This window comes from Mchenga conophoros, linkage group LG16, assembly GCF_057382185.1.
Source record: "Mchenga conophoros isolate Kocher_MC1m ecotype Shallow Benthic linkage group LG16, M_conophoros_male_GT1.1, whole genome shotgun sequence".
Classification (NCBI taxonomy): Eukaryota; Metazoa; Chordata; class Actinopteri; order Cichliformes; family Cichlidae; genus Mchenga; species Mchenga conophoros.
Genome location: NC_140541.1, coordinates 13,236,183 through 13,248,337, shown reverse-complemented (window position 1 = coordinate 13,248,337; position 12,155 = coordinate 13,236,183). Strand labels below are relative to the sequence as shown.

At 37.3% G+C, this 12,155-nt stretch overlaps 1 protein-coding gene across 1 annotated transcript; it reads right to left on the bottom strand.

Annotated features, from left to right (window-relative positions):
- Positions 1–10,271: 10,271 nt before the first annotated feature.
- LOC146556392 (uncharacterized) lies at positions 10,272–12,147 on the bottom strand. The gene is made up of 2 exons (XM_085249020.1): positions 11,777–12,147; positions 10,272–11,577 (listed from the first exon to the last, which is right to left on the bottom strand). The coding sequence occupies exon 2, from the start codon at positions 11,494–11,496 to the stop codon at positions 10,360–10,362; it is 1,137 nt and encodes a 378-aa protein (XP_085105146.1). The 5' UTR covers positions 11,497–11,577; positions 11,777–12,147; the 3' UTR covers positions 10,272–10,359.
- Between the last annotated feature and the right edge of the window lie 8 nt (positions 12,148–12,155).

The window sequence follows — 12,155 nt, the reverse complement described above, 5'->3', positions numbered from 1 at the left end:
GTTTACCAATGTTATTCTGTTCCCTTCCAGACCATGCAATATTACCCAACAGTACCTTATTGAATATTTGTTTCATCCCCCCATCATACGCTGCTACTCCCTTTATTCTATTGCACAATACTATGTCACTTTCTAGAATCGCCTGCACTGATAGTTAAGTTATTTATATATAGTTATATCTATTACTTTGTTAGAGTTATCCGATACTATGTCTTGCACTATCCTACTGTATATTACTGTACACTACTATTCTTATTGTATATATTGTATATCTTATATCTTGTTCATCTGTTCCTATGTCTCTCCTGCTGCTTTGAGCATGTACATGACAAAAGAATTTTCCTCGGGATAAATAAAGTTATTCTTATTCTTATTCTCCTTACAGAGGAGGAAGCAAGGGGCAGCGAGCTGTCCCCACAATCATCACACTTGCATAAGATGCCCCTCCAACCCACAACCAAGACACTTCATATTCTCAGATGCAACATGAATATTGTAACCATTAGCTAGCCAAACAACAAAGAACCATTTACTGTCATTAGGGTTCCACACTTGCTAAATCAACTTTACCCTCTAGTTGTACTTTCCTGTTTAGAGGCAAAGTCACCTTCTACGACATAGGCAACAGAAAAAAAAGAGATATATTTTTTATTTTACCTTCTTTTCTTCAGATTCAAGATGAGTATAATTCAAATTTTTTATTTAAAAAAGTTATACTAAAGCTTGTATTCCTATGTATATTATTTTATGATTATGTCAATATAGCACAAGATTCAATTAGCTTAGCACAAAAATACAAACATCTTGCAGAGAACTCTTTTTTTATTTTTTTTCCTCTGAGTAGTTTTCAGAGCCTGTACTAATTACTTTTACTTGAGTAAAGAAGTTAAATCAGTACTTCCAGTACGTGGAGGTTTTTTTTGCCTGTCCTGCCCTGACCAGCACTGTAGCAATCAGAATTATTGTCTGAAGGCCAAGAAAAATGGCCAAAAGATTTACTTTCCCTAGCGGAGCTTTTGCTGTACTGGTACACTTAATTTTCATAGTTTATTCGCTCTTTGTTGTTATTATTTTTATTTTATTTTAGAACTTATAACTTCATTTATTGTCATTGTACAGTTTTCACTGATTCTAATTGTAAGTTGATTGTGATTCTGATTGTAAGTTATTGCAATCAGAAAGGACAGGACTCGGGAACAGGAAAGAGAAAATAAGAAGGAAAGAGAAGTTGGGAAGAAATACATGGAGAAGGAAAGAAAAATAGAGGATAAGAGGAATAGAGAGAAAAGTCACTGAAAATCTGCTTCCCCACCTGCTGAGAAAAGTAACAAGCAAAAAGAAATGAGCATATTATGGAAAATACAGCTCCTCCTGGCTGTAGCTCAGGAGGTAGAGCAGGTCACCTACTGATCGGAAGCTTGGTGGTTTGATCCCTGGCTCCTCCAGTCTGCATGCCAAGTATCCTTTGGCAAGATACTAACCCCAAGTTGCTCTCCAATGCATCCAGTGTGCATGAATGTGTGTGAATGTTGTTAGAAAAGCATTCAGTTTAGAGTCAGTGCTTGGGAGAACGGGTGTGATTGGGTGAATGTGGTATGTTGTACAGTGCTTTGAGTACTCCGGGAGAGTAGAAAAGCGCTATATAAAAATTAGTCCATTTACCATTACACAGGTAACAGTATATAATAAATACTGAATCTTACTGAGCAGCACACAAGACCAACAACACATGATATGTTTAGAGGCAGCAGCCAACCAAGATAGTGTGTGTCTGTGTGTACCTGTTTGTACACCTGTGTGTGAGAGCGCTAGTATTCATAAGGTTTCTCCATGTAAGTGTCTAATAGTAGATGTGGGGAGCTATAGCCCTGCCCCCCAGGACATGAAGAAAGCATGGAGGAAATCCAGGCCCCAGACATGTAGAGGCCCCCCAGCTCCGGACACTGAGAACCACCAATGCACCGACGGCTGAGGGCAACAGCCACTGGCAGGCAGTGTGGTGAGGGGAGATGGGCCACACCTAGGGGGGCCTGAGATGTTCCCAGAGAGGTGGAGTCTATGACCTGTCCTGACACATAGACATAGACAAACAGGCACACACAGACACAAGCATGCATTCCCACCATCATGCACTCCCCCAAAGTGGAGACAAACAGAAAAAAAAAAAAGGGGGGGGGGGGGGGGGGCATGGTGCTTTCTGCCATAAAGCAGCAGTTGTCAGCAGGGCCCCTCCCGAGAACCCTCAATGTGTACATGTATTTAAAATTGAGAGGTGAGCACTGGTGCCAGAGGTGAGGTTGAATACACAGACCGTATAGCGTGCCCACCACCAAGGCCCTATATGTATGTGTTATGAGTGTATGAGTGTTTGAATGTCTAGGTTGTGGAGTATTTTTAACAATAGTATTTGTACTTCTACAGCGCGTTTTGGGTTTGTTTTTTTTCCACACTTAATAGCACACAGCAACTTCTCTCATACAGAAAACACTGGACTGGGTGTATGGACTTCTCTAAAAGCGCAAGAACTGTAAGCTATCGAGTCAAATATGCTTCTTTTATGGAGTTACCATTTCAGTGATATTACACTGATATGAGATAATGAAGGTAACTGCTTTGTTTGCGTTTTTATTCAGAAATGTGAGATTGTGGTGATGGGATTTCCGGCTCTTTTTAGAGAACCGGCTCTTTCGGCTCAGCTCACTATCTTTCGGCTCCCAATAATTTAATTAATTTATTATTAACAACAATATAAAATTATGCACAAAAGGAATTACTAATGTAAAAAAAGTGGTTTTATTTATGTTTATATATAAATATATACGGTGGCCCCTCGAGACAAAGCACGTACAAACTCCAAAAAGCACATACAAATTCCAAAACACTTTTCTAGCGTTAACTGAACTTCCAAAACAGAGCTACCTAGATCACTTAGCCACTAGGTAACAAAAGCTCAACACTGCGCCCAGCATCCTGGAGCACTTCTGTTGTGTTTTGTATGTGTTTTGGAGTTTTTACGTGTTTTGGAATTTTTACGTGTTTTGAAGTTTGTGTGTGCTTTGTCTCTCGGGGCCACCGTAAATATACTTTTATTTATTCACTCTACATAAAATGTAATAAATAAATCATATCATACAAAAACCAACTATTTACATTTCAACTTTTAACTATTTAAATTTTCAGCTTTTTCATTTTAAACAAATTTAAAGTGAAACAACACAAAACACTGCAAACCACAACACAATTAAATATAAATTAAAATATGAAAACAAAAAGAACATGCACATTCTCTGTCATATGGGCCTGCATGAATAAACTTTCTGAATCCTTTATCATCTGCAACTGAAAATAGTTGTGGATGATTACTATACCTTTCTAATGTGACGTTGTTGTCCCTGGCTCTGTTTCTCTCTCTCTCTCCCTCCTGCTCTATTCCTGGACATAAAGTGAGTAAAAAACGTCCTAAATGCAGTTAGAATTTATTTAGAACTACAAATTAAATTTCTTTTAGCAATTATTGTTTTTTAATGTCACAATTCCAACCCTGCTCCTTTATCCGGGCCTGGACCGGAAAAAGTGACCCGAAATTGGCACTCTGGTGGAGTTACTTTGTGTGTGAGAGTGTGTGTTTATAAGTACGGTAGTTTTAAACCTTGTGATCCACAAAACAGCATAACAGTAAAAGAAGAACTGACTGCGTTACAGTCAGTACGGGAGCAGCGGCTTCGCTCATGCGCGATTCATTTGCCTTTTGGACGCACAGGTGTGAATGTCTCCTGCCCTGATAGCAGCTGGGGGAGGACTATCCTCCGCCTGGAAGCGCTTTGGCACGGGTGAGGCGCCCACCGCAGTGTGTTAGTAGTGTGTCACACAAACAGCAAATATTGTCAAAAAAAGTAAGAAATCTTTGGGGGTGCTTTGATTCATTTTAGGGGTGCTGAAGCACCCCGAAAGATGGGCTAAAATCGCCCCGGTTGATCTATGAAAGGTTTTTTTTTTGTTTTGTTTTTTAATTTAGACAATTGAACAACAAACATACATGGTAATGTAGAATATAGAAAGGGTATGAAAAATTCCACAGCTTGCAGTATCTTGAACAAGTTATGTATACAAATACAAGTACGTAAACAAAAAGGTATACTTTAGGAGAAAACAGACAAACAAAATAACTGAAAGAAAGAAAAAAAAGGTGCTCAAGGTATAAATAAACAACATGTAAGTCAAGTGAAACTATACATTCGACACAGCTCTTGTGTTTTACACGCTTTGGAATTAGTACTTTTCTTAAGATTTTCCAGATAATTGGAAAACAGGGCTTTAAAAGCAAATATGTTTGGACGCTGTTGAGAAAATCTTGTACAATGTATGTGAAATTTGGCAAAAATAATCAGAAGATTAATAATATATTTTTTCCCTGGAATTATTTTATCGGTATGTGAGAGGCCAAATAGAATATGTTGAAACTTCAGTTTACATGAGGGATCACTTTTGGTGTTTATAAAATCATTTAGATCAATCCAAAATACATGTGTATAAGTGCATTCCCAAAATAAATAACATATTGTTTCAATATTTTTTTTAAATTTAACCAGATATGTCTTTACCGGATAACATCTATGGATCAACTTAAGAGTAACTTCTCTTATCTTATTAGTAATAATAAATTTCCTTGATAGAATCCAAGTGGGATTTTTTTAAAAAGAGTTTGATCCATTTGATTTTAAAAGATGCATTTAAGGAAGTGAAATCTAAAGAATTTAGGCCACCAGAACACAACTTGTTTATCATTACTTTTTTTTTTAATATAATGTATTCTCTTTTTCCAAATGAAGTTAAATAATATTTTATCAATTTTTGTGCATAATTCTTTCGAAACATCAAGTGCCATAGCTGCATAAATAAGTCGGGAGAGGCCTTCAACTTTGGCTACCAAGGATCTTCCAGTAATGGATAAATCTCTTTGAAGCCGAAGATTAAATCTATGTTGTATTGCAGTTGAAAGAGGAAACAGCTGTGGAAACAGCAACTTTCCATTTTAGAGCATTTTGAATTCGCTCCAAGAGTAAGTCATATATGGGCAAATTGAAAAGGCTTTTATTTTGAAAAGCAAAATCAGACTGACTTGAAATTGACATAGTACCATGGTGTGGTTGGACACTTTTGATCTAACATGGATTCATCCTGTGGAAACAGCAATTTTCACATAATCTGGCATCTTGGTCTTTTTGAATGATAATACCAAGATATTTAACCTTATTTTTAACAGGAACACCTGATATAATAGTATCTGTGCAGAATTTAACAGGGAGAAGTTCACATTTTGGAATGTTGAGTTTAAGACCAGAGGCTATTGAGAAATTATTGACAATTTTGGCACAAACTGGTATTAATTCATAGAAGCTGGAACTTTCCATTTAATGCTATTCTGAAGTTGTGGAAAGAGAAGCTCCTATAAACAAAGTCAAAAGGCTTTTACTCTGAAATGCAAAACGAGATTGATTTGAGATTGAGATGTTACCACTGTAGAGGTTGTGTATGGTTTGCATGAACTCCAGTTACTTAGTGGAAACAGTAATTGTCCTGTTAACAGCATCCGCGTTTAATTATTAAAAGTACCAAATGAACAATTATAATTCCGATACTGACGTGATAAAACTGTGGGGTTGTATACTGTCAATGTAGAGTGAAATGATCTTGTGGAAACAGCAACTTTGCTTTTAATAGGATTCTGAAGTCAGTGAAAGAGTGGGTCATACATGGACAATTTCAATGGACCATTACTTTGTAAGGCAAATTGACTTGATATCACTGTGATAGTGTGCACTGTCGATCTTGAGTGAAATTATCCCGTGGAAACAGCAATTTTCATTTTTAAAACATTCTGAAATAATTGAAAGAGTATATCACCTATGGACAAATTCGACGGGCCATTAATTTGAAAGGCAAAATCAGACCAACATGAAATTTACATGGTTTTACTGTCGGGTTGGATACTGTTGATCTAAAGTGGAATTATCCTGTGGAAACAGCATCTTTCAATTTAAGAGCATTTTGAAACCGTTAAAAGAGTAGGTCGTATATGGGCAATTTGAAAAGGCTTTTATTTTGGAAGGCAAAATCAGAATGACTTGAAATTGACATGGTAAAATCATGAGGTTGTATACTGTTGATCTAAAATGAAATTATTCTGTGGAAACAGAAAATTTCCTTTTTAGAGCATTCTGAAATCACTGAAACTTAGGTAAGCTATGGGCATTTTCAACAGGCCATTATTTTGGAAGGCAAAATCAGACTGATTTGATATTGATATGGTATCACTGTGGGGTTGGATACTATTGATCTAAAGTGGAATTATGCTGTGGAAACAGCAATTTTCCATTTTAGAGCATTTTGAATTCGCTCCAAGAGTAAGTCATATATGGGCAAATTGAAAAGGCTTTTATTTTGAAAAGCAAAATCAGACTGACTTGAAATTGACATAGTACCATGGTGTGGTTGGACACTTTTGATCTAACATAGATTCATCCTGTGGAAACAGCAATTTTCATTTTTAGAGCGTTTTGAAATCGTTAAAAGAGTAGGTTGTATATGGGCAATTTGAAAAAGCTTTTATTTTGGAAAGCAAAATCAGAATGACTTGAAATTGACATGGTAATATTGTGAGGTTGTATACTGTTGATCTAAAGTGAAATTATCCTGTGGAAACAGCAATTTTCATTTTTAGAGCATTCTGAAATCTTTAAAAGAGTAGGTCGTATCTTGGTAATTTGAAAAGTCTTTTATTTTGGAAGGCAAAATCGGACTGATTTGATATTGATATGGTATCACTGTGGGGTTGGATACTATTGATCTAAAGTGGACTTATGCTGTGGAAACAGCAATTTTCCATTTTAGAGCATTTTGAATTTGCTCCAAGAGTAAGTCATATATGGGCAAATTGAAAAGGCTTTTATTTAGAAAAGCAAAATAAGACTGACTTGAAATTGACATGGTAACATCGTGAGGTTGTGTACTGTTGATCTAAAATGGAATTATGCTGTGGAAACAGCAACGTTCCATTTTAGAGCATTTTGAATTCGCTCCAAGAGTAAGTCATATATGGGCAAATTGAAAAGGCTTTTATTTTGAAAAGCAAAATCAGACTGACTTGAAATTGACATAGTACCATGGTGTGGTTGGACACTTTTGATCTAACATGGATTCATCCTGTGGAAACAGCAATTTTCATTTTTAGAGCGTTTTGAAATCGTTAAAAGAGTACGTTGTATATGGGCAATTTGAAAAAGCTTTTATTTTGGAAAGCAAAATCAGAATGACTTGAAATTGACATGTTAATATTGTGAGGTTGTATACTGTTGATCTAAAGTGAAATTATCCTGTGGAAACAGCAATTTTCATTTTTAGAGCATTCTGAAATCTTTAAAAGAGTAGGTCGTATCTTGGTAATTTGAAAAGGCTTTTATTTTGGAAGGCAAAATCGGACTGATTTGATATTGATATGGTATCACTGTGGGGTTTGATACTATTGATCTAAAGTGGACTTATGCTGTGGAAACAGCAATTTTCCATTTTAGAGCATTTTGAATTTGCTCCAAGAGTAAGTCATATATGGGCAAATTGAAAAGGCTTTTATTTAGAAAAGCAAAATAAGACTGACTTGAAATTGACATGGTAACATCGTGAGGTTGTGTACTGTTGATCTAAAATGGAATTATGCTGTGGAAACAGCAACGTTCCATTTTAGAGCATTTTGAATTCGCTCCAAGAGTAAGTCATATATGGGCAAATTGAAAAGGCTTTTATTTTGAAAAGCAAAATCAGACTGACTTGAAATTGACATAGTACCATGGTGTGGTTGGACACTTTTGATCTAACATGGATTCATCCTGTGGAAACAGCAATTTTCATTTATAGAGCGTTTTGAAATCGTTAAAAGAGTACGTTGTATATGGGCAATTTGAAAAAGCTTTTATTTTGGAAAGCAAAATCAGAATGACTTGAAATTGACATGTTAATATTGTGAGGTTGTATACTGTTGATCTAAAGTGAAATTATCCTGTGGAAACAGCAATTTTCATTTTTAGAGCATTCTGAAATCTTTAAAAGAGTAGGTCGTATCTTGGTAATTTGAAAAGTCTTTTATTTTGGAAGGCAAAATCGGACTGATTTGATATTGATATGGTATCACTGTGGGGTTTGATACTATTGATCTAAAGTGGACTTATGCTGTGGAAACAGCAATTTTCCATTTTAGAGCATTTTGAATTTGCTCCAAGAGTAAGTCATATATGGGCAATTTGAAAAGGCTTTTTTTATTTTGAAAAGCAAAATCAGACTGACTTGATATTGATATGGTATCACTGTGGTGCTGTATACTGTTGATCTAAAGTGGAATTACCCTGTGGAAACTGAAATCTTCCTTTTTAGATCATTCTGAAATCACTGAAAGTTAGGTAAATTATGGGCATTTTCAACAGGCCATTATTTTGGATGGCAAAATCAGACTGACTTGAAATTGATATGGTAACATTGTGAGGTTGTATACTGTTGATCTAAAGTGAAATTATCCTGTGAAAACAGCAATTTTCATTTTTAGAGCATTGTGAAATCTTTAAAAGAGTAGGTCGTATATGGGCAATTTGAAAAGTCCTTTATTTTGGAAGGCATAATCAGAATGACTTGATATTTATGTGGTATCACTGTGGGGTTGTATACTGTTGATCTAAAGTGGAATTAGCCTGTGGAAACAGCAAAATTCTATTTAAGAGCATTTTGAAATCGTTCCAAGAGTAAGTCAGATATGGGCAATTTTAAAAGTCTTTTATTTTGGAAGGCAAAATCAGAATGACTTGATATTGATATGGTATCACTGTGGGGCTGTATACTGTTGATCTAAAATGAAATTATCCTGTGGAAACAGGATTTTTTCTATTTAGAGCATTTCAAAATCGTTACAAAAGTAAGTCATATATGGGCAATTTCAATGGGCCATTACTTTGGAAAGTAAAATCAGACTGACTTGATATTGACATGGTATCACTGTGGGGCTTTATACTGTAAATACAGAGTGAAATTATCCTGTGGAAAGTGTTGATATAAAGTTCAAATAGTATTTGGAAATACGACGTTTGCTTTTAACTCATTCACTGCAATTGACGGCTATAGACGTCAATGGCAGTGAATGAGTTAAGAGCATTATGAAGTCATTGAAAGAGTAGTTCAAAAATGAAGATTCACAGGGCTTTTACTTTGAAATCCAAAATAAGATGGCTTTGATAGTGACAGGGCACAATTAGGGTACAAGGCTGTGTCATATACATCTAACATTAGAGTTTGTAAAAAAAAAAAAAAAAAAAAGCCTATTATGTTCTTAACATATCTTTATTTTGAAATCCGGTTTCCACATCCATTCCCGTAATACTTTGAATACACAGGGAACGTAAAACAAACTGGAGGCTGCTTGACTGCAAGTCTCGAATTGGAGGCTGGCTTGACACAAGTCAGAAACTCGTACAGAACGACCATCTAATTTAAAGGCTCACGCTCAAACATACTCGCACTACAAGGGTACACACACCATGAAATACCTGATCGGGATTACTCCACAAGGTGCAATTTCATTCATTTCTAAGGGGTGGGGGGGCCGTGCATCAGATAAACACATCACAGAGCAATGTGGCATACTTAACAAGCTGTTACCAGGGGATGTAGTTTTGGCTGACAGAGGCTTTGACATCAGAGATGCGGTGGGAATGATGTGTACGGAGGTTAAGATCCCAGCATTTACAAGGGGCTTCTGTCAACTAGATGCCAAGGACATAGAAAATACACGAGCCATTGCACACCTAAGAATCCATGTCGATCGAGTAATTGGCAGTTTGCGCAACAAGTTCAAAATGCTATATACTACCATGACAATCCGTTCTCTTCTTCCATGTGAGGGTGAAGACGTTACCTTCCTTGATAAAATTGTGAGGGTGTGTTGCGTTTTGGTTAGGGTTTGGTTAACATGTGCCCCAGTGTGGTAGTGAAACCAGACACACGAGACTTGTACTTGTTAATTAATATTTGTGAAAACTCTCAGTATGTCTCTGAAGACATAGTACTAGGAAAACCTTTTTTTTATGTGTAATTGTATGAACACACTGACATTACGTTATGTAACCATTTCTGTACCTGTATACTATAATCGACAGTTTATCATCACTTTGAACTCTTTGTTTCATGACGTTATAATAAAAGCCAGATAACGACAAATAACTGCATTTGACTCTTTATTTTACACTTTGACAATTGTTACATGGTAAGTGCTGCAGGTTTGAAATCAATTTATGCATATTTCAATGCACTTATGACAAAAAACTAGACACCAGAAGGAAAAACGTTGTGACCACTCGGGACTGCATTTTGCTTAGAGAAATGTTTTCCTACTAGTTCAGGAAGGCACACCTTCTGAAAGAACTCCTGAGCTTTCTTTAAATGTGATTCCCAGGAGTGCACATCAGGGAAGATGCGTACAACTGCCATGTCTTTTTGTGTCCATACCAGGAGGTCACAGTGCTTTGCGTTGGCCACAAAGAACTGTGTTTGCACTTGTGAGTAAAAGTGATGTGTTTTCTTCAAGTTAAGTCCAATTGCTGTCAACTCGAGGCAGAAGTCTTTGTCATGTGCATCCAATCCTTGCTGAATGCTGTATTTAAATGGACATTTAATTTCCAGGTACCCCTTCCCACAACATTCACACGTGACATTGTGACACGCTGACATTTTCTGGGTGTAGGCGTGTCGAGCGTCCTGTTCATGCTCCAGTCCCCAAGTTGTTTGCACATTATAGACAGAGTTAACAGGGTAGCAAACACGATTAACCACAGTAATGGCGGATTTTTCTACAGTGGTGGCAAACACAGCGTGCATCATTGAAGCTGTGATTCTCCCAGCACGCCAAACATACCATTCTGGGCTCTTGTGTTGCAGTCTTGTGCGTACCTCAATAGCTCCTGCATGTTCTTCAGTAACTTTTGCTGCGTTTACGTACTTTTCACAGTGCAGTTGTAGCTCGGTAAGGCCAAGGGACTGTGCACCCGTGTTGTGCAAACACGCCAGAGACAGTGGTAATGTGGATGACTTTACAGTGTGTGATGTGTAGTATTTCTCCAATCCAGACAAACACACTGCTTTATTGTGTTTTTGAAGTGTGTCTAACACTGGTGACAACTCCTCAAACGTAGCAGAAGGAATCTTTCTTTTTGAAGGACTGCTTCTTCTGCCTTTCACCACAGACGGTCCGTTTATATTTTCATCAAGAGTCTTTTTTTGTACTGCTGAAGATGTAAAGTCAATGTTATGGCCAACCTCTGGCTGTATCTTGGTTGTGTTCCCCGGCAAAACCCAGTAGGCTGGTTCATCTGTGACTGTCTTTGTGCCACGGATCCTCACTGTTGCCTCCACTTTAAACAGAAGTGCAGCAACATGGGTGCAGGTCTCAGCAACTCCGGCCATACAGGTGCAGTGTGCGGCTTCGATCTTTCCCGTGGTGCTTACAATTACCCATGGTTCATTCAATCTTTGGGAGTGCAGTACCTGTAACATACAAGGACAAGGTTGATGTAAAGACAATAAATGAAATGAGACAGGGAGGACACAAATTGGCGTTAATAATTTGCCCGATTATCAATGTGTTAATTTGCATCTACTACAAGTTCAATGATAAATGTATAACATTAATTATGGTGGGGGGTGGACAATGGCTATTTCACTCGATGCACTCCAGCTGACTTACCTTGGTATGAATGACGATGTACTCAGAGTTTGGCGGCTTGAAAATAGCCAAATCTTGCACCCAGCCGTTTGTAACTTGGATGTGCGCCTCCAGCGACTTGTAATTACGAAACTGGTTCGCTGTGTAAGCGCTTACTCCACAAACAAGATACGTGAAGATATCGGGGTAGGACAGTGGCGGTAAGTCGTCTGGGTCTTTACTCCACTGCCGTATTTCATATGGGTCCAGATTTGCGATGCACACTTTTTTTTCAAGTACCGCTGCTTCACCTCTGGACGCAATCGGTCTCTATACCATCCGTTTTCTTTTGAGCTGCTTTTAAGCATGTTTCTTGTCGCCGTCGTTCCAACACAGTGAGTTTGTTTTGATTCGTAGACCC